General features: G+C 35.8%; 1 protein-coding gene across 6 annotated transcripts in view; it reads right to left on the bottom strand.

Annotated features, from left to right (window-relative positions):
* Positions 1 to 11,744: 11,744 nt before the first annotated feature.
* Positions 11,745 to 24,260, bottom strand: part of TSGA10 (testis specific 10) — a 119,660-nt gene continuing 107,144 nt past the window's right edge. For all 6 annotated transcript variants that reach the window (XM_036880010.2, XM_057496951.1, XM_036880008.2 and 3 more), the window contains one exon: positions 11,745 to 12,373. In XM_036880010.2, the coding sequence (XP_036735905.2) occupies positions 12,349 to 12,373 (25 nt within the window). In that variant the 3' untranslated portion in view covers positions 11,745 to 12,348. The remainder of the gene's footprint in view (positions 12,374 to 24,260) is intronic.

Raw genomic sequence — 24,260 nt, 5'->3', positions numbered from 1 at the left:
CCATACACAAAAGTAAATTCAAAATGGATCAAAGACCTGAATGTAAGTCATGAAACCATAAAACTCTTAGAAAAAAACATAGGCAAAAATCTCTTGGACATAAACATGAGCAACTTCTTCATGAACATATCTCCCCGGGCAAGGGAAACAAAAGCAAAAATGAACAAGTGGGACTATATCAATCTGAAAAGCTTCTGTACAGCAAATGACACCACCAAGAGAACAAAAAGGAATCTGACAGTATGGGAGAATATATTCATAAATGACAGATCCAATAAAGGGTTGACATGTAAAATATATGAAGAGCTCATGCACCTCAACAAAAAGCAAAAAATCCAATAAAAAAATGGGCAGAGGAGCTGAACAGACAGTTCTCCAAAGATGAAATTCAGATGGCCAACATACACGTGAAAAGATGCTCCACATTGCTAGTCATCAGAGAAATGCAAATTAAAACCACAATGAGATATCACCTCAGACCAGTAAGGATTGCTACCATCCAAAAGACAAACAACAAATGTTGGTGAGGATGTGGAGAAAGGGGAACCCTCCTACACTGCTGGTAGGAATGTAAATTAGTTCAACCATTGTGGAAAGCAGTATGGAGGTTCCTCAAAAAGCTCAAAATAGAAATACCATTTGACCTAGGAATTCAACTCCTAGGAATTTACCCTAAGAATATAGCAGCCCAGTTTGAAAAAGACATATGCGCCCCTATGTTTATCACAGCACTATTTACAATAGCCAAGAATTGGAAGCAACCTAATTGTCCATCAGTAAAGAAGTGGTATATATACACAATGGAATATTATTCAGCCATAAGAAGAAAACAAATCCTACCAACATGGATGGAGCTAGAGGGTATTATTTTCAGTGAAATAAGCCAGGCAGAGAAAGACAAGTATCAAATGATTTCACTCATCTGTGGAGTGTAAGAACAAAGCAAAAACTGTAGGAGCAAAACAGCAGCAGACTCACAGAACCCAAGAATGGACAAACAGTTACCAAAAAGAAAGGGACTGGGGAGGATTGGTGGGAAGGGGGGAAGGGGGCATTATGATTAGCATGTATAATGAGGGGAGGCCACAGGGAGGGCTGTACAACACAGAGAAGACAAGTACTGACTTTATAGCATCTTACTACGTCGATGGACAGAGACTGTAATGGGGTATGTGGGAGGTGGGTCTTGGTGATGGGGAGAGTCTCGTAAACATAATGTTCCTCATGTAATTGTAGATTAATGATACCAAAAAAAAAGAACAAACCGAAAATTTTACTGTTGAAAAGTATGATGGCCCAAATGAGAAACCAATAGAGGAGCTCAACAGGAGATTGAACTAGCAGAAGGATAACAGTAATAAAGACAGATCAATAAAGAATACATAATATGAATAAAAGAGAGAAAAAAGAATGAATAAAAATGGACAGAGCCTCAGAGAAATGTGGAACATTATTACACTGAGCAACACATATGTACTGGGAGTACCAGAGAATAGGAAAGAAGCAGAAAACGTATTTGAAGAAATATTGGCTGAAAAGTGATGAATTTTATTCAAAACATTAACCTACACACCAAATGGGCACAACAAACTGCAAGGAGGATAAATACCAGGCGCATCATGTTCAAGATATTAAAGCCAGGCAAAATGGAAATTTTGAAAGCAACAAGAGAAAAACCACTCAGTATATGCCCCGAATAAAATTAGCAGCTGACTTCTCAGCTGGTAAGGGAATTCCAAAAGACTAACAGCTGATTTATCCTCAGAAATAATGGAGGCCCAGAAGGCAGTGGGATGACAAATTCAAAATGCTGGGAAAAATAACTTGTCAACCAAGATTTACATACCCAGCAAAACTATCTCTCAAAAAATGAAAATAAAGACATTCTCCTTCAAAGGAGAAATACTAGGTGCTTTTACAGAAGAATCTGACCCAGTCTGATCAATACTAGGAGTTATAGAAACCCTGAAGAAGTGACTTTTGTTATTGTGGCAAAATATACATAACAAAATTTACCATGTTAACCATTTAAAATTGTAGAATTCTGGCATTAAGTACATTTACAATGGTGTACAGCCATTACCAGTATCTTGTTCCAGAACATCCTAAATGGAAACCCTGTACCAAGAGGCCCTCCCTACTGCCTCTTGGTATCCACTAATCTGTTTACTGTGTCTATGGATTTGCCTATTCTGCATGCATATTTCATATGAATGGAATCATAAAATATGTGGGTTTTATGTATGGATTCTTTCATTTAGCACAATGTGTTTGTTCAAGGGCTATCCATATGTACAAAGTATCAGTACTTCATATTTTTGACTGAATAATTACATATTATCACAAAATTTGTGTAGTTATTTGATAGGAAATGCATTGAATCTATAGATCAATTTGGGGGCTATTGCCAACCTAACCACATTGTCTTGTGACCCATTAATATGTGATAAGGGATACTTTTCCATTTATTTAGGTCTTAATTTTTTTACCATGTTTTACAGTTTTTAGTACACCTCTTTTCACAAATTTATTTATACCCATCATAGCAAAATACCACATTTTGTTTACCCATTCATCAGTTGGTGGACATCTGGATTGTTTCTACATTTTGCCTTCTGTGAATCAGAGCTGCTGTGGACATACATGCACAACTTTTTGTCTGAACACATTTTCAGTTGTTTTGGGCACATACCTAGGAGTTGAATTACTGGGTTATATTGTACTTCTATGTTTATTGAAGAACTGCAATACTGTTTTCCACAATGGTTGCACCATTTTACATTCATTCCTGCTATATATGAGGATTCTAATTTCTCCATATCCTCATTGATTCTTGTTATTGCCATCTTTTCAATTATAGCCATCCTAGTGCATGTAAAGGGTATGTTGTTGTAGTCTTTTATTTCTATTTCTCTAATGACTAATGACATTATCTTTTCATGTGTTTATTAGCCATTTGTATATCTTTGGAGAAATGCCTATTCACGTGTTTTGCCCATTTTTTGAGTTATCTTTTGTTATAAAAATTTTTAATATATTCTAGATTCTACCCCATTATCAGATGTGTGATTTGCAAATATTTTCTCCCATTATTTATTTTTCACTTTTTTTGATAGTGTTTATGTATAAGGTTTTTAATTCTGATGAAGTCCAACTTATCTATTTTTGTTGTCACTTGTCATTTCACTAATATTTAAAAAACCATTATGAAAATCAAGGTCATGAAGATTTGCTTCTTTGTTTTCTTTGAAGAGTTTTATAGCATTAGCCTTTAAATTTAGATCCATTTTGAGTTGATTTTTGTATGTGGTAAGGATTCAATTTCATCCATTTGCATGTGATTATCCAGTTGTCCCATCACCACTTCTTGGAGATCTGTTCTTTCCTCAATGAATAATCTTGGCATCCTTGTTAAAAATCAATTGACTGTAGATGTATGGGTTTATTTCTGGATTCCCAGTTCTACTCCACTGATCCATATGTCTATGCTTATGCAAATACCACACTACCTTGATTACTTCAGATTTGTAGTAAGTTTAAATTTAAAATTTAAAATTGGGAAATGTGGATCCTACAACTTTGTTCTTCTGTTTCCCTTGCAATTCCATATGAATTTTAGGATTGACTTTTCATTTCTGAAAATAAATAAACAAACAAACTCCACTGGGATTTTAATAAGGATTGTATTTAATCTGAAGATGGTTTAGAGGAATACTGCCATCTTAACAATATTATGCCTTCTAATCATGAACAGGGTATGTCTTCCATTTATTTAGGTGATCTTCAATTTCTGTTAATAGTATTATGTATTAGGACGTGACATTTAGGTTGGTTAAATGTGTGGAGCAAAAAGAGGAGTGACCCAGGATGGCATCTGACATAGTGACTGGTGACACTATGATAAGAAACAAGGGCAGAGAATATAAGCAGAGAGATTGTTGAATTTAGTTTAGATGTGATGAGACTCAGTGCCTATGAGATATTTAGAGGGCCAACAGACTTTTTTCAAGTCTACCTTACTTCAGCAAGAGTGGATGTTTGCATTGAACATGACATTTCCAAGCTGAGAGCCCTTTTTCAGATTGTCATCAAAGAAAGAGTGTTTGGTATAGCATTTGTATTTGTGTTTTTTTTGCATTAGGCAGTCTCTACCATATCAATAGGCTATTATATGTTTATATCAAGCTATGAGGATCTCATTTAAAACAATAATGGGATTCTGTTTTTGGTTTTGATTGAAGTATAGTTGATATACAATATTAGTTCCAGGTGTGCAGCATAGAAAATTGTGTAATTTTATACATTCTGAAATGCTTGCTCACCACGATGTCTAGTTATCATCTGTCATCATAGAAAGCTACTACAATATTATTGACTATATTCCCTATGCTGTGTCTTTTTCATCCCTGTGACTTATTTATTCTATAATTGGAAGTTTGTACTTTATCCTCTGTACCTATTTTACCCATTCCCTCACCCCCTCCTTTATGGCAACCATCAGTTTGTTCTCTGTATTTATTGAGTCTATTTCTGATTTGTTTGTGTTCATTAATTTTTTTTAGATTCCACATGTAAGTGAAAGCATACAATATTTGCCTTTCTCTGTGATTGTTTCACTCAGCATATTACCCTCTAGGTCCATCCATATCATTGCTAACAGCAAGATTTTGTTCTTTTTTATGGCTGAGTAATAGTCCATTGTACCTATGTACCACATCTTCTTTATCCATTCATCTATCAGTGCAAACTTGGGTTGCTTCTATATCTTGGTTATTGTACACAATGCTGCAATAAACACAGGAGTATACATATCTTTTTGAATTAGTTTTATCAAACAATAAATATTCTTAAATATTATAAGAAAAATTTTTTTGAATTTTAACATAGGATACAGTTGAAGTGTCTTCTACTTTTGATTAATATTGACCTCATGATACTTCCCATATAATTTTCCTTTTAAATATTCTGCAATTTATAGCACAAGCTTAGTATACTTTTAATCAAGTATGGAAATATTTTCTTACAAACTTCATTCCTATTTCTCTCATGCCCTCTCCTTATATACGGACCTCTATGTACAACATATGTTAAATGCATATGACAGATGACACTGTTCCTTTTCAGCTCTTGTAGGATGTAGATAAATTCAAATTAATGTTGTGATGACCTAGTGCTTAGGTCATTACATCACCTAGCAAAAGTTAATTTTGTATATTTATCAGTATATTATTTAATATTAGCAACTATTTTGCATTTATCTAAAATATTTATAAAAGGACATCTTATTTTTTTTGTGTGTGTGTGTTTGCTTCATATTTATTTATAATTTTAAAAATAAAATTACCAAAAGTAACAAAAAAATGGAAGCCTTGCTACCTTCTTTCCCTCCCAGTCCTGTTTTTCTGTCTCCCCAGAGGCAACCAATGTCATGAATTGCAGGCCTTCCAGGCTGTACTTTTATAAATGTATTACATACATATGGATGCATTAAACAATATACAGAATTATTTTATGTGTTTTAAAGACCTACATAAATGCTTTCTTTTTTTTTTTTTTTTTTAATTTTTTTTTATTGAAGGGTAGTTGACAACAGTATTGCATTACATTAGTTTCAGGTGTACAACACAGTGATTCAACATTTATATACATGATAATTCTAGGTACCAGGTATCACCATACCAAGTTGTTACAATATTTTGACTATATTCCTTATGCTATACATTACATCCCGGTTACTTATTTATTTTACAATTGGAAGTGTGTTTATATATATATATATATATTTTGTGAGGGCATCTCTCATATTTATTGATCAAATAGTTGTTAACCACAATAAATTTCTGTATAGGGGGGTCAATACTCAATGCACCATCATTAATCCACCCCAAGCCTAATTTTCGTCAGTCTCCAGTCTTCTGATGCATAACGAACAAATTCTTACATGGAGCACAAATTCTTACATAGTGAATAAGTTACATGGTGAAGAGTGCAAGGGCAGTCATCACAGAAGCTTTCGGTTTTGTTCCTGCATTATGAACTATACACAGTCAGTTCAAATATGAATATTCATTTGATTTTTAAACTTGATTTATATGTGGATACCACATTTCTCTATTGTTATTATTTTTAATAAAATGCTGAAGTAGGTAGATACGAGATAAAGGTAGAACACAGAGTTTAGTGTTGTAAGAGAACAAATGTAGATGATCAGGTGTGTGCCTGTAGACTATGTGTTAATCCAAGCTAGACAAGGGTAATAAAACATCCACGTATGCAGAAGATTTCTCTCAGAACGGGGGGGTGAGGTTCTAAGCCTCACCTCTGTTGATCCCCAATTTCTCACCTGATGACCCCCCTGCGACTGTGCCTGTCTTAGGTTGTTCCTCCCTTGAGGAATCTTACCCGTCTCTGGCTAACCAGTCATCTTCCGGGGCCATACAGGGAAATGTTAAGTTGGTAAGTGAGAGAGAAGCCTTATTGTTTGAAAAGGTTAGCTTTTTACTTCTTTGCATATTTATGCCCTGTGGCTTCTATGCCCAGCATTTGTCTTGAGGTGTCTTTACCACTTGGAAGAATTATGATACTCGGTAAATTGGACATGTGGCACGAGTTCTATTTAAAGGTTGTGATTAGGTAGGAAGAAGAAAAGCTATAGAAGTAGCAGGCAGAAGAAAACCTGGGAAGATTGATTATTTCTTTGACATATCTTCTTGTAGAGTAACTTCAGCATGGATAGGTTTTAAACTACTAATTAAATTGTGCACACACATTAACATAATAGGAATATAGTTACCTAACCAAAGCATACCTGTAATTACCAGCCATCTCCAGTGAAACCAAGAAAACCAGTTAGGTACCTTAGGCATTTGTGAAAACTTATCTATGATATGGTGGATATTGTCCGACTGAACTTAAACAGTCTGAGAGAATTCAGATAAACTAGAACAACCCATTCCTGGGGACTGTTCATATCCCATATGTTCTTTTAACGATAAATAGTCTGTGGTTGTAAGATTTTGGAGTGCTACAATTTGCACTTCTCCTAATTCTTGGTTGAGTTCCAACAGTATAGATCCAGTCCAATTTTTGTTTTACTGTATGCACAGGCCAGCTTAGATATCTCCTTCATCATTCCCATGGCAAGTCCAGGAACTGGTGGGATGAGTGCATCTACACCTGTGACAGTGCGTGGATCTTTGTTGGAGTTTTTTTTTTTTTGCTGATCATCTTCTGTCATGAGTCTTCCCGAGAGTGCTGATGTTGGAAGTTCTTTTTCATATCGTATCTTAGTTCATTTTCGGGGTAGCCAAATTACGCTTTGATCCTCTGTATAAACACAAACAGACCCTTTGCCTACACTTTTATATGCCCTTTATATCATTGTGTAGAACTCATTAGAGATCACCACATAGGAACTGCTTTTTTTTTTTTTAATCATTAATCTACACTTACATGACGAATACTTTGTTTACTAGGCTCTCCCCTATACCAGGTCCCCCCCATATACTCCTTTACAGTCACTGTCCATCAGCATAGCAAACTGTTGTAGAATCACTACTTGTCTTCTCTGTGTTGTACAGCCCTCCCTTTCTCCCACCCCGCTATGGATGCTAATCTTAATACCCCCCTTTTTCTGCCCCCCCTTATCCCTCCCTACCCACCCATCCTCCCCAGTCCCTTTCCCTTTGGTACCTGTTAGTCCATTCTTGAGTTCTGTGATTCTGTTGCTGTTTTGTTCCTTCAGTTTTTCCTTTGTTCTTATATTCCACAGATGAGTGAAATCATTTGGTATTTCTCTTTCTCTGCTTGGCTTGTTTCACTGAGCATAATACCCTCCAGCTCCATCCATGTTGCTGCAAATGGTTGGATTTGCCCTTTTCTTATGGCTGAGTAGTATTCCATTGTGTATATGTACCACATCTTCTTTATCCATTCATCTATCGATGGACATTTAGGTTGCTTCCAATTCTTGGCTATTGTAAATAGTGCTGTGATAAACATAGGGGTACATTGGTCTTTCTCATACTTGATTGCTGCATTCTTAGGGTAAATTCCTAGGAGTGCAATTCCTGGGTCAAATGGTATGTCTGTTTTGAGCATTTTGATGTACCTCCATACTGCTTTCCACAATGGTTGGACAAGTTTACATTCCCACCAGCAGTGTAGGAGGGTTCCCCTTTCTCCACAGCCTCGCCAACATTTGTTGTTGTTTGTCTTTTGGATGGCAGCCATCCTTACTGGTGTGAGGTGATACCTCGTTGTAGTTTTAATTTGCATTTCTCTGATAATTAGCGATGTGGAACATCTTTTCATGTGTCTGTTGGCCATCTGTATTTCTTTTTTGGAGAACCGTCTGTTCAGTTCCTTTGCCCATTTTTTAATTGGGTTATTTGGTTTTTGTTTGTTGAGGCGTGTGAGCTCTTTATATATTCTGGACGTCAAGCCTTTATCGGATGTGTCATTTTCAAAGATATTCTCCCATACTGTAGGGTTCCTTTTTGTTCTATTGATGGTGTCTTTTGCTGTACAGAAGCTTTTCAGCTTAATATAGTCCCACTTGTTCATTTTTGCTGTTGTTTTCCTTGCCCGGGGAGATATGTTCAAGAAGAGGTCACTCATGTTTATGTCTAAGAGGTTTGTGCCTATGTTTTCTTCCAAGAGTTTAATGGTTTCGTGACTTACATTCAGGTCTTTGATCCATTTTGAGTTTACTTTTGTATATGGGGTTAGACAATGGTCCAGTTTCATTCTCCTACATGTAGCTGTCCAGTTTTGCCAGCACCATCTGTTGAAGAGACTGTCATTTCGCCATTGTATGTCCATGGCTCCTTTATCAAATATTAATTGACCATATATGTCTGGGTTAATGTCTGGATTGTCTAGTCTGTTCCATTGGTCTGTGGCTCTATTCTTGTGCCAGTACCAAATTGTCTTGATTACTATGGCTTTATAATAGAGCTTGAAGTTGGGGAGTGAGATCCCCCCTACTTTATTCTTCTTTCTCAGGATTGCTTTGGCTATTTGGGGTCTTTGGTGGTTCCATATGAATTTTTGAATTATTTGTTCCAGTTCATTGAAGAATGTTGCTGGTAGTTTCATAGGGATTGCATCAAATCTGTATATTGCTTTGGGCAGGATGGCCATTTTGACGATATTAATTCTTCCTAGCCATGAGCATGGGATGCGTTTCCATCTGTTAGTGTCCCCTTTAATTTCTTTTAAGAGTGACTTGTAGTTTTCAGAATATAAGTCTTTCACTTCTTTGGTTAGGTTTATTCCTAGGTATTTTATTTTTTTTGATGCATTTGTGAATGGAGTTGTTTTCCTGATTTCTCTTTCTGTTGGTTCATTGTTGGTATATAGGAAAGCCACAGATTTCTGTGTGTTGATTTTGTATCCTGCAACTTTGCTGTATTCCGATATCAGTTCTAGTAGTTCTGGGGTGGAGTCTTTAGGGTTTTTTATGTACAGTATCATGTCATTTGCAAATAGTGACAGTTTGACTTCTTCTTTGCCAATCTGGATTCCTTGTATTTTTTTGTTTTGTCTGATTGCCGTGGCTAGGACCTCCAGCACTATGTTAAATAACAGTGGGGAGAGTGGGCATCCCTGTCTAGTTCCCGATCTCAGCGGAAATGCTTTCAGCTTCTCGCTATTCAATATAATGTTGGCTGTGGGTTTTTCATAGATGGCCTTTATTATGTTGAGGTACTTGCCCTCTATTCCCATTTTGCTGAGAGTTTTTATCATGAATGGATGTTGGACTTTGTCAAATGCTTTTTCAGCATCTATGGAGATGATCATGTGGTTTTTGTCTTTCTTTTTGTTGATGTAGTGGATGATATTGATGGACTTTCGAATGTTGTGCCATCCTTGCATCCCTGGGATGAATCCCACTTGGTCATGGTGTCCGATGGTTTTGATGTATGTTTGAATTCGGTTTGCTAATATTTTGTTGAGTATTTTTGCGTCTACGTTCATCAGGGATATTGGTCTGTAGTTTTCTTTTTTGGTGGTGTCTTTGCCTGGTTTTGGTATTAGGGTGATGTTAGCTTCATAGAATGAGTTTGGGAGTATCCCCTCCTCTTCTATTTCTTGGAAAACTTTAAGGAGAATGGGTATTATGTCTTCCCTGTATGTCTGATAAAATTCCGAGGTAAATCCATCTGGCCCGGGGGTTTTGTTCTTTGGTAGTTTTTTGATTACCACTTCAATTTCGTTGCTGGTAATTGGTCTGTTTAGATTTTCTGTTTCTTTTTGGGTCAGTCTTGGAAGGTTGTATTTTTCTAGGAAGTTGTCCATTTCTCCTAGGTTTCCCAGCTTGTTAGCATATAGGTTTTCATAGTAGTCTCTAATAATTCTTTGTATTTCTGCGGGGTCCGTTGTGATTTTTCCTTTCTTGTTTCTGATTCTGTTGATTTGTGTTGACTCTCTTTTCCTCTTAATAAGTCTGGCTAGAGGCTTATCTATTTTGTTTATTTTCTCGAAGAACCAGCTCTTGGTTTCATTGATTTTTGCTATTGTTTTATTCTTCTCAATTTTATTTATTTCTTCTCTGATCTTTATTATGTCCCTCCTTCTGCTGACCTTAGGCCTCATTTGTTCTTCTTTTTCCAATTTCGATAGTTGTGACATTAGACCGTTCATTTGGGATTGCTCTTCCTTTTTTAAATATGCTTGGATTGCTATATACTTTCCTCTTAAGACTGCTTTTGCTGTGTCCCACAGAAGTTGGGGCTTAGTGTTGTTGTTGTCGTTTGTTTCCATATATTACTGGATCTCCATTTTGATTTGGTCATTGATCAATTGATTATTTAGGAGCGTGTTGTTTAGCCTCCATGTGTTTGTGAGCCTTTTTGCTTTCTTTGAACAGTTTATTTCTAGTTTAATGCCTTTGTGGTCTGAAAAGTTGGTTGGTAGGGTTTCAATCTTTTGGAATTTACTGAGGCTCTTTTTGTGTCCTAGTATGTGGTCTATTCTGGAGAATGTTCCATGTGCACTTGAGAAGAATGTGTATCCTGTTGCTTTTGGATGTAGAGTTCTGTAGATGTCTATTAGGTCCATCTGTTCTAATGTGTTGTTCAGTGCCTCTGTGAAAGGACATCTTATCTTAAATTATTCAATTTTTAAATCAATCTATAATGACTGTCTTAAACTAGATGAGTAAACTTCAAGGTCTTTAAAAATCAAATAAAGTGAATACATACCAAGAATTTAAAGTAAATCAGTAATGACTGATCTAAATACTATTCCATAATATGGATGTATCACATGCAATAGTGCAATAAGAACAGAGGAGGGGCTGCTGTGATGGTACAGGGGTATCACGAGCCTAATGATTAAAGAGGACCTAATCAGTGTGCCTCCCCACATCCCTGTAGTCATACTGAATAGTAACTCTATAAAATAAGAAACTGTCTACTTCATATGAATACTATTAATGATAGGACTTTTTAAATTAAAATGGCTAGAATACAAAAAGCTTGTATCAGTAAAATACAGTAGTGTTCAGGCTGTAATATGAACATTAAATCAAAGCCTAAGGACAGAAAAGGTGAGATTTAGGAGATCTTAGGGGAAGTAAGGAAACATCATTGATTGTGTTATTCTACTTTACAGACAGCTGTCACAGGCAAATAAATAAAATGGCAATTATGTTGATTGTAGTACTTAAATGTTTTAAAGAAAACTTATTAAAAATACTGATTTTTAAAAATCTTACATTCTTGACAGATAGCATCACCTACCTTTCTAAAAATAGTAGGGGTAAACACGATTGTAGAAAATGTATGTTAATTAGTGGTACAATACTATGGATTTTAAAACCCTGACACACTCCGTCTGCTGTTTTAAAATCAGATTATAGCTTGGAATTTACATCAGGTTGGTTCCAAAATGGAACACTGGGTCCCAGACCAGTAGGGGTGAACTGTGCCTGTTTTGACACAACTTCTCCAGCCATGAAAGCATAAATTACAAAGAAAAAATTCAACCAATTATTTGAGATACCAAGAAAGGAAAGGAAATCAGTTTTGTAAGAACACTTCTCCCTCTTTTTATAAGCTTTTTTATTTACTCCGGATAGTTAACATAACAGTGTTCAATAGTGAAGTAAGCAGTTTTACACTCACTATTACTGTGCGGACAGAAAGAGCCATATATATGCATTTCTGTTTTTAGAAGGCACATCACTGTGATACGGCACATGAAAACAGAGATTCAGAGGCACAAAGTTAATAAAAACATTTAACATTGTCAAGCATTCAAAAGATAAATGCAATCATACAGCAAAAAAAATCAGTTTGTAACTTTGACCTTTCCCAAGGATGTGAAGAATCTTCTCAGATCTCAGAAATCTCTATAACAAAGATTCCTATGAGAGAGAAAAAATTATGCTGATTAGTATTTTTAACTCAACAATTTCACTGTATATTAAAAATGTATTTTAACATGATTTTGACAATACTTAAGATTTTTTCCCCCAGTTTCTGTGAAGGGAAACAGATACAATGTATTTTTTCATTCAGTTTTCACAAACTGAGACATCCACATCATGGAATAATATTCAACAATATAAAGGAATGAGCTATTGATCCATACAGCAATTTGGGTGGATCTCATGGGCATTGTGCTAAACAAAAAAGCCACTCTCAAAAAAGTTACATAGTGTGTGTGATTCCATTATACAACATTCTCAAAATGTCAGAATTATGGAGCTGGAGAAGTTAGTGTTTGCCAGAGGACAGGGAGAAGTGACTCTAAGGGGTATGGATCATGAGGGAGCAGTTCCTTGGGGCTGAAGGAACAATTCAGTTATCTTGGCTGTGGTGATGGTGTATGTGTGGTGTGTAAAAAAACCTGTGCACATACACACAAATGTGTGTGAAAACTAGTGAAAACTGAACATAGCCTATGGACTACCTAATTGTATTGTACATGTCAATTTCTCAGTTTGTTAGATATTGCCATTAGGGAAGCTGGGGGAAGGATATGTGGGGCTGTCTACTATTTTTGTAACTACCTGTGAGGCCATAATTATTTCAAAATAAAAAGTAAAACAAAACAAGACTGTGATACAACCATACAAGGGAATACTACTCAGCAGTTAAGAGGAACTGGCAACAACATCTGATACATATAGCAACCTACACAAATCTCAGATACATGATGCTGAGTGAAAGTCAGCCACCAGAGGCTGCCTACTACATGATTCCATTTATATGACAACCTTGAAAAGGCAAAACTACAGCGATAGGGAACACATCAGTGGATGGGGGGCGGAAATTAAGTACATTGACTGTTGCCTAGATAATAATAGGTGTCAGACAAAGGATACCATTTTTAAAAAGCAGATAGTAAAAGTATTTTTAATATTTTTGAAAAGTATTAAAGCACTACTGAAGGTATTGATAGAAAGGTAACCACTATAATCAAAAGAAATGCTCAGAAGCAAAGAATTACCACAGAGAAGGAAATACACAAATGTCATATAATAAACATAATTATAACATAATATGACAGAATTGAGACCAAATTTAACAGTCATATCAATAATGTGAAGGAGCTTGACTCACCTATTTTTTAAATAGTATTTAAAAATGATCCAGAAAGCAAGACTCAAATCCTTACTGTGTTTGAAGGAGAAAAAAATAAAGAGATGGACAAAGATTTACCAGGCAAACAGAGACAGTAAGGAAACAGGAGTTCTAACTCTAATACCAGACAAAGTAGATACTAAGCCCCTTTCCTCTCCAAAAAATTAAATGCATCAGAAAAGGACACTTCATAAAGCCACATTTCACAATGAAGATATGACTTCAGAATATCTATGAAACAAATAAAACAGCAAACTACTTATATAAAAAAATTTATAGGAGCTACAAGAAGAAATAAAAGCATACTAATAATTGGAGATTTTTAAACACCATTCTTAGCAAAGCAGATCAAATGGACAAATGTAAAAGAACTAAATGAAATCAAAATAGTAAATCTTTTAAATATATATATATATACTATACCCATATCATCTCAAGTATACATGAACTGTTCACAAAAACTGTAGTAAAGTACAAAGAAAACATTAGTAGCTTCCATAGAATAGAAATGTTACAAACAACAGTCTACGATAACAATGTAGCAACACTAGAAATTAAAAATGAAACCAAAAACACAAAAAAAGCCCTTCTCACTGCAAATTAAAAGATTTCCTATCAAATTATTCTTGGGTAAAAGTAAAAATAAAAATAGAAATTACAGAATTTCTGCAAAACAATGATAATGAAAATATACATATCATAATCTATGGAATAAATTTAAAGGAATGATCATAGTAGAATGCATAGCCCTAAAAATGTACATCAATACAAATTTTTAAATGGCAATAAATAAATTCCTAACTCAAAAAGCTAGGGGAAAAACCCAAGAGTAAATAGAAAGATAGCACAAGGAAGAAAATGATACACATTTTTAAAAATTAGTAAGATAAACAGATCGAATCAGTAAGTCAAACTGCTGGTTTTTTTGAAGCAATGAACAGAATAAACTACTGGTTAAGGTGATCAAGAAACAAAAGGGGGGAAGCACATTATGCAAATAAGAAATGATAACTGGATATAACTACTGATACAGAGGAAATCTAAAAATTTGTAAGATTCTGCACTGTTTACCCTTGTGCAAAGAAATCTGAAAACCTAGAGGAAATGGATAATTTTCAGACAAATAGAAATAGAAAGCTTTAAAAGACCAAGTTCCAAAGAAAAAAAATTGAAAAAATTATCAAGGAAGTATACCCCACACAATAAAGAGCCTGTATGGTTTCATAAGTGAATTTAGTCAAATCTTTAGAGGTCAGATAATCCCAAACTACATGAATTGTTTCAAAGCATAGTCAATGAAAACTTGTCAAATTCATTTTCTGAAGCAAATATAATACTGATATATAAACCTTGATAAAGATGCCACAAAGAAATAAATTACAGACCAATATCACATAAATATTGACCCACAAATATAAAATAAATAAAATATTAGTGAACATTCAGAAAATAATACACTATGACCAAGAAGGGTTTATACCAGAAATTCAAATATAGTTCAATATTTGAAATCTATTAATATTTTAACCTCATAACACGCTGAAAAATCCTTGACAAAACTAAACATCCATTCCTAATAAAAAATCTTGACAAAATAGGAATGCGTAAATATTTCCTTAATATAAAACATATACACCTCAGTCCTAAAGCCAGCATTTAACTTTAGTGGGAAAGGCAATCTCACTAAAAGTCAGCATCAAAACAAGGATGCCCACTTTCTCCACTACTATTTATTACTATTCAATTTTTTTAGTTTGCTATCATTAATGTACAATTACATGAACAACATGATGGTTACTAGACTCCCCCTATTATCAAGTACCCACCACATACCCCATTACCGTCAGTCACTGTCCATCAGCATAGTAAGATGCTGTAGAATCACTACTTGTCTTCTCGGTGTTATACTGCCTTCCCACATTATACATGCTAATCATAATGCCCCTTTTTACCCCTTATCCCTCCCTTCCCACCCATCCTCCCCAGTCCCTTTCCCTTTGGTAACTGTTAGTCCATTCTTGGGTTCTGTGAGTCTGCTGGTGTTTGGTTGCTTCAGTTTTTCTTTGTTCTTATACTTCACATGAGTGAAATCATTTGATATTTGTCTTTCTCTGCCTGGCTTATTTCACTGAGCATAATACCCTCTAGCTCCATCCATGTTGTTGCAAATGGTAGGATCTGTTTTCTTCTTATGGCTGAATAATATTCCATGGTGTATATGTACCACATCTTCTTTATCCATTCATCTACTGATGGATACTTAGGTTGCTTCCATTTCTTGGCTATTGTGAATAGTGCTGCGATAAACACAGGGGTGCATAAGTCTTTTTCAAACTGGGCTGATGCATTCTTAAGGTAAATTCCTAAGAGTGGAATTCCTGGGTCAAATGGTATTTCTATTTTTAGTTTTTTGAGGAACCTCCATACTGCTTTCCACAATGGTTGAACTAATTTACATTCCCACCAGCAGTGTAGGAGGGTCCCCCTTTCTACATATCCTCGCCAACATTTGTTGTTGTTTGTCTCTTGGATGATGGCCATCCTTACTGGTGTGAGATGATATCTCATGGTTTTAATTTGCATTTCTCTGATTATTAGGGATGTGGAGTATCTTTTCATGTGCCTGTGGGCCATCTGAATTTCTTCTTTGGAGAAGTGTCTGTTCAGATCCTCTGCCCATTTTTCAATTGGATTATTTGTGTTTTGTTTGTTGAGGTGTGTGAGCTCTTTATATAATTTGGATGTCAACCCCTTATCAGATATGTCATTTATGAATATATTCTCCCATACTGTAGGATGTCTTTTTGTTCAATTGATGGTGTCCTTTGCTGTACAGAAGCTTTTTAGGTTTGATATAGTCCCACTTGTTCAGTTTTGCTTTTGTTTCCCTTGCCTGGGGAGATATGTTCATGAAGAAGTTGCTCATGTTTATGTCCAAGAGAGTCTTGCTATGTTTTTTCCTAAGAGTTTTATGGTTTCATGACTTACATTCAGGTCTTTGATCCATTTTGAGTTTACTTTTGTGTATGGGCTTAGACAATAATCCAGTTTCATTCTCTTACATGTAGCTGTCCAGTTTTGCCAACACCAGCTGTTGAAGAGGCTGTCATTTCCCCATTGTATAACCAGGCTCCTTTATCGTATATTAATTGACCATGTATGCTTGGGTCTATATCTGGGCTCTCTAGTCTGTTCCATTGGTCTATGGGTCTGTTCTTGTGCCAGTACCAAATTGTCTTGATTACTGTGGCTTTGTAGCAGTGCTTGAAGTCAGGGAGCACAATTCCCCCCACTTTATTCTTCCTTCTCAAGATTGCTTTGGCTATTCTTTTGTGGTTCCATATGAATTTCAGCACTATTTTCTCTAGTTCATTGAAGAATGCTGTTGGTATTTTGATAGGGATTGCATTGAATTTGTAGATTGCTTTAGGAAGGATGGCCATTTAAACAATATTAATTCTTCCTATCCATGAGCATGGGATGTGTTTCCATTTATTGGTTTCTTCTTTAATTTCTCTCATGAGTGTCTTGTAGTTTTCAGAGTATAAGTCTTTCACCTCCTTGTTTAGGTTTATTTCGAGGTATTTTATTCCTTTGGTGTAATTGTGAATGGAATTGTTTTCCTGATTTCTCTTTGTGCTATTTCATCATTGGCATATAGGAATGTAACAGATTTCTGTGTATTAATTTTGTATCCCGCAACTTTGCTGAATTCAGGTATTAGATCTAGTAGTTTTGGAGTGGATTCTTTAGTGTTTTTTATGTACAATATCATGTCATCTGCAAACAGGGACAGTTTAACTTCTTCCTTGCCTTTTATTCTTTGTGTTGTCTGATTGCCGTGGCTAGGACCTCCAGAACTATGTTGAATAAAAGTGGGGAGAGTAGGCATCTTGTCTTGTTCCTGATCTTAAAGGAAAAGCTTTCAGCTTCTTGCTGTTAAATATAATGTTGGCTGTGGGTTTGTCATATATGGCCTTTATTATGCTGAGGCACTTCCCCTCTATACCCATTTTATTGAGAGTTTTTATAATGAAAGGATATTGAATTTTGTTGAATGCTTTTTCAGCATCTAAGGAGATGACCATGAGGGTTTTGTCCTTGTTTTTGTTGATGTTTCAAATGTTGTACTATCCTTGCATCCCTGGGATGAATCCCACTTGATCATGATGGATGATCTTTTTGATGTATTTTTAATTTGATTTGCTAATACTTTGTTGAGTGTTTTTGCATCTATGTTCATCAGGGATATTGGTCTGTAATTTTCTTTTTTTGTGGTGTCTTTGCCTGGTTTTGGTATTAAAGTTATGTTAGCCTCATAGAAAGAGTTTGGGAATATTCCCTCCTCTTATACTTTTTGGAAAACTTTAAGGAGGATGGGTATTAGGTCTTCATTAAATGTTTGATAAAATTCAGCAGTGAAACCATCTGGTCCAGGTGTTTTGTTCTTAGGTAGTATTTTTGTTATCAATTTCTTTGCTGGTAATTTGTCTATTCAGGTTTTCTGTTTCTGTCTGGGTCAGCCTTGGAAGGTTGTATTTTTCTGGAAAGTTGTCTGTTTCTTCTAGGTTATCCAGTTTGTTACCATATAATTTTTCACAGTATTCTCTCATAATTCTCACATAATTTCTATGGCGTCCATAGTGATTTTTCCTTTCTCATTTCTGATTTTGTTTATGTGTGTGGACTCTCTTTTTTTCTTGATAACTCTGGCTAGAGATTTATCTATTTGTTTATTTTCTTGAAGAACCAGCTCCTGCTTTCATTGATTCTTTCTATTGTTTTATTCTTCTCAGTTTTATTTATTTCTGCTTTAATCTTTATTATATCCCTCCTTCTACTGACTTTGGGCCTTATTTGTTCTTCCTTTTCTAGTTTCATTAATTGTGAGTTTAGACTGTTCATTTGGGACTGTTCTTCTTTCCTGAGGTAGGCCTGTATTGCAATATACTTCCCTCTTCGCAAGGCCTTCACTGCATCCCACAGATTTTGTGTTGTTGAATTATTGTTGTCATTTGTCTCCATATATTGCTTGATCTGTTTGTTTGGTCATTGATCCATTGATTATTTAGGAGCATGTTATTAAGCCTCCATGTGTTTGTGGGCTTTTTTGTTTTCTTTGCCTTATTTATTTCTCATTTCATACCTTTGTGGTCTGAGAAGCTGGTTGGTAGAATTTCTATCTTTTTAATTTACTGAGGCTCTTTTTGTGGCCTAGTATATGATCTATTCTTGAAAATGTTCCATGTGCATTTGAGAAGAATGTGTATCATGTTGCTTTTGGATGGAGTGTCCATTAGGTCCACCTGTTCTAATACGTTGTTCAATGCTTCTGTCTCTTTACTTATTTTCTATCTGGCTGATTTGTCCTTTGAAGTGAATGGTGTGTTTAAGTCTCTTAAAATGAATGCATTGCATTCTACTTTCCCCTTTAATTTTGTTAGTATTTGTTTCACATATGTAGGTGATCCTGTATTGGGTGCATAGATAATTATAATAGTTATATCCTCCTGTTGGACTGACCCCTTTATCATTATGTAAGGTCCTTCTTTGTCTCTTGTGACTTTCTTTGTTTTGAAGTCTATTTTGTGTGATGCAAGTACTACAACTCCTGCTTTTTTCTGTTAGTTGCATGAAATATCTTTTTCCATCCCTTTACTTTCAGTCTGTGTATGTCTTTGGGTTTGAAGTGAGTCTCTTGTAGGCAGCATATAGATGGGTCTTTTTTTTTTTTATCCATTCAGTGACTTTATGTCTTTTGATTGGTGCATTCAGACCATTTACATTTAAGGTGATTATCAATAGCAGGCTTTAGATTTGTAGTTACCAAAGGTTCTAGGGTAATTCACTTACTATCTAATGGTCTAATGTAACTCACTTCATATGGTAAGAACCTAAAGGTTCTTCTTTTTTCCTCCTTTTTCTTTTTTTTTCTCCTCCATTCTTTGTATGTTATGAATCATATTCTGTAGTCTTTGTCTATTCCTTGGGTGACATCTATTTAGCCTTAGGAATACTTCCATCTATAGCAGTCCCTCCAAAATGCACTTTAGAGGTGGTTTGTGTTAGATAAATTCTCTCAACGTTTGCTTATCTGAAAATTGTTTAATTCCTCCTTCAAATTTAAATGATAACCTTGCCGGGTCAAGTATTCTTGGTTCAAGGCCCTTCTGCTTCATTGCATTAAATATATCTTGCCACTCCCTTATAGCCTGTAAGGTTTCTGTTGAGAAATCTGATGATCATCTGATGGATTTTCCTTTGTATGTCATCTTTTTTCTCTCTCTAGCTACTTTTAAAAGTCTGTCTTTATCCTTGATCTTTGCCATTTTAATTATTATATGTCTTGATGTTGTCTTCCTTGGGTCCCTTGTGTTGAGAGATCTGTGTACCTCCATGGCTTGAGACTATCTCCTTCCCCAGACTGGGGAAGTTCTCAGCAATTACCTCCTCAGTGACACTTTCTATCCCCCTTTCTCTCTCTTCTTCTTCAGGTACACCTATAATGAGAATATTGTTCCATTTGGATTGGTCACAGAGTTCTCTCAATATTCTTTCATTCTTAGAGATTCTTTTTTCTCTCTGTGTCTCAGCTTCTTTGTATTCTTCTTCTCTAATTTCTATTCCATTTACCATCTCTTCTACTACATCTAATCTGCTTTTAAATCCCTCCATTGTATGTTTCATTTCAGATATGGAATTTCCTAATGATTGAATCTCCAACTTAAATTAATTCCTGAGTTCTTGAATATTTTTGTGTACCTCCATAGCATGTTTATGATTTTTATTTTGAACTCTCTTTTAGGCATATTGGTGAGTTCAGTTTCATTTGGCCCTTTTTCTGGGGTTTGTGAGATTTTGGTCTGAACCATGTTCTTTTGACATGTCATATTTCTGTGAGGTGCCCCCTAGTGCCCAGAAGCTCCAGTCTCTGGAGCTGCTCAGCCCCTAGAGTGAGGTTGGGGGCTGTAGAGGAGCGGAGCTGGTGCCTGGGGGGAGGAGAGATCTGTTTCCTGATTCCCATCTGTGTTGCCTGTCTCCAGTGTCAGAGCCAGTGGGCCGAGCACACAGGTGGAAGCCTCTGTGCTCAGCGTCTCTAGCTGTTGTGGGGGGGACCTCCCTCTGGCTGGCCTGATGCTGGCGCAGTGACTTCTGGTTTGCGAGCTGGTGCCAGCAGGCTGGGAGGGAGGCGCAGCAGGCTGCATGTCACAGTGGGGGACCTTGGAGCTGAGCAGTCAGCCACAGGGATGGAGCACCTAGAGCTCCTCAAAGTTCCCAACCAGCTGGGAAGAGTGCACCCAGACAACCTTGTCCAGCTCTCCCCTTTCCCATGCAGCAAGCTTCCCCTGCCCCTCCAGCAGCCCTATCACTGCTAGGAAGCCTCTCAGACCTCCTGCCTTTCCTCTCTCACAGAGTGGCCAGATGTGGATCCCGTTCTCCACAAACAGTTGGAATGTCAGTCTCTCAGGCACTCTGCTTGTCCGAGCTCCCCAACCTCCAGAGCACCACACAATGTAGGTTTCTGCTCGCAAAGCAGATCTCCAGGGCTGGGTGTTCAGCAGTCCCAGGCTTCTACCCTCTCCCTGCTCCATTTCTCTTCCTCCCACCAATGATCTGGGGTGGGGGAAGGGCTTGGGTCCCACTGGATCAAGGCTTTGGTACATTACCCTGTTTCATGAGGTCTGCTCTGTTTGTGAGGTCTGTATGCTGTCTGGTTCAGCCTTCTTTCCTGTTGCTGTTTTAGGGTTAGTTGTATCAATTAACTATATTTTCATACTATTTGTGGTTTTGGGAGGAGTCCTCTGCCTCACCTCTCACGCCACCATCTTGAATTCCCCGTGTATCAATTATTCTGAATATACAAGCTAATACAATTAACTATAGAATACAATTCAAGAGATAAAAAGAGGAAAAGAAATAAAATGGCCTCTTTTTGCAGATGACATTATAGTATACTTAGAAACCTCTAATAAATGACAAAGCTTAATGAAACAATAAAATAATTTAGTGAGGTAACATCACATAAAATCAACATACAAAAGTAGCATTTTTTGAAGATACAATGAATGGGGGAAAAGCCCATTTATAACAGCAACAAAAAAAGATAAAATAGGAGTAAACTTAACAAGGGATGCTCCTATATAAACCTATATAAAGAAAGCTACAAGTTATTTCTGAAAGACAGAAAGTGAATCTGAACAAATGGAAAGACATCTCTTCTTCTTTCTTAGGACATCTCTACATTATCAAGAATCAGTTCTCCCCAAGTTAATTTATAAATTTAATGTGATCCTAATAAAAATTTCAATGGGCTTTTTTTTAATGGAGCTAGACAAGTCAACCCTAAATTTCATATGGAGAATTAAACTCACAAGAAAATATATGTGAAACACTTATAAAGAAGAGCTTTTGGTGGCACTACACTATTGGTATGCTGCAGCTGACTGTAAATATTCAGGAATTTTGTGAGCTGGTGGTAAAAAGCTTGATAGTTTGAAACTAGGCACAAAATTCGCACAGCAGGAATATTTATACCATAGAAATTGGCAAGTGCTATAAATCAGGGCTTCTCCCTCCCCTTCTTTGGAGAAATAGTTTACCAGCAAATCAGCAAACCATGGGACTGACTCTACAAAATTAAAAACATTATAAAGCCTCTATAATTTAAAAAGTGTGGATAATTAATTTAAAAATATTTTAAAGAGAAAGTCCAGAAAGAGACCTGGTTCACTGAGACTTGACTCATTTATTTATTTTTTTAAATAAATGATCTTTAGACAACTGGATACTCACTTGAAAAAAATAAAATTAGATCCATTCTTCATACCATTTAAGAAATAGACACCAAATGGGTGAGAAATTTAAATGTAAAAAGTAAAACTATATCAGTACTAATAAGTACTAAAAGTACTAAAATTGATGAATTACTACTATTTGGATACAGGGAATGATTTTTCTAACTCTAAGTAGAAATCTGGATACATTACAGAAAAAAATTTTTAAATTTGACAGCATAAAAATAAAAACTTTTATACAGAAAAAATACTGTGAGTAAAATCAAAAGAAATATGACAAGGTGGGAGAAAATATTTGCAACATAAATTACTGAGAGAGGGCTAATTTCCCAAATTCATTAAAAAAGTTAACCAAAAGACAAAATATTCATTAGAAAAATGGGCAAAACGAATGGATAATTCAGAAAAATACAAAATAGCCCTTAAATATATGAGAAGATATTCAGATCACTGATAAAAAGAAATGCAGTTAAAACTACACTGAAACACCATTTCTCACTCACTATATTGGCAAAAATTCAAGAGTTTGACAGTTCACTAATGCTGGTGAGGCTGTGGGGAAATAGGCACTCTTATACATAGCTAGTCAGCATGCAAAATGGTATAACCTCAATGGAGAAGAATTTGACACTAACAAAACTACATATACATTTATTCCTTGACAAAGAAATCCCACTTCTAGCAATTTATTCTTAAGATACACCTCTGACAATACAAAAATACATTTGGATAAGATTATTAACTACAGCTATATCTATAACTGCAAATTGTTGGAAACTACATAAATGTCCACATACAGAAGGCAGGTTGAATAATTCAAGTTCGCCCATACAATGGAGTACTATGCAGCTATAAAAGGGAATGAGGATCACAGTGAATCAGTATGGAGTGACTTCCAGAAGGAAGTGAGAAAAGCAAAGCACAAAGATGCACATACTGTAAGCTACTTTTTGCTTAAGAAAGGAAAAATAAAAATCTGAATATCATTACCATAAAACCATAAAGGAAGGGGGTGGAAAGGTCTGGGATATAATGTAGAAGATGTATAGGAGAGAATGACACTTCTCTGACTATTACTTTTTGTAGAGCTTTAACTTTTGAAAGCATATTAATCTACATATTCAAAAATAAAGCTAAAGCAAGGGAAAAAGTAGGAAGGGAAAAAATGAAAAATGAAAGCAAATAGAAACAAATGAATCTAAGCTATTTCAAATGTATATCATAACCACACTGACAGGGAAAAAATGAATTGATCCAAACTAATTTAGGAACACAGTATTTGACTATATGCCCTCAAGACTTGGGCAAGGTAGTGTATGGGAATAGGAAGGAAGAATTGCAAATAGATCCTGAACTTTTTTTTATAGTAGGTTTGTTTATTGTAGTGACACAGAGGAAGAAATGAAATTTTGCAACTATTTTAGTTGCATTCTGGAATTGAACAAATGAGTGTCCATGCTAATGTTGTTGAGTCAACCTTTTGCTGTTTAGCCAAGGTTCTCAGTGTAAAAGGACAGACATACCACATGAAGAATGGAAAAAGAACTAAACCTGTGAGGATGGATTGGAACTGGAGATATTGGTTATTTTTTAAAACACATGTATGTAGAATTGCTAATCATCAAGGAAATGCAAATCAAAACCACAATGAGGTATTATCTCACACCAGTCAGAATAGCCACTATCCAAAAGACAAGAAATAAGAAGTGTTGGTGAGGGTGTGGAGAAAGGGAAACCATTCTACACTGTTGGTGGGAATGTCAATTGGTGCAACCACTGTGGAAAACAGTATTGAGGTTCCTCAGAAAACTAAAAATAGAAATACCATTAGACCCAGTAATTCGACTTTTAGGAATTTACTGAAAGAAAG

This window comes from Manis pentadactyla, chromosome 2 (genome assembly GCF_030020395.1).
Source record: "Manis pentadactyla isolate mManPen7 chromosome 2, mManPen7.hap1, whole genome shotgun sequence".
Taxonomy (NCBI): domain Eukaryota; kingdom Metazoa; phylum Chordata; class Mammalia; order Pholidota; family Manidae; genus Manis; species Manis pentadactyla.
This window is presented reverse-complemented; position numbering and strand designations above follow the sequence as displayed.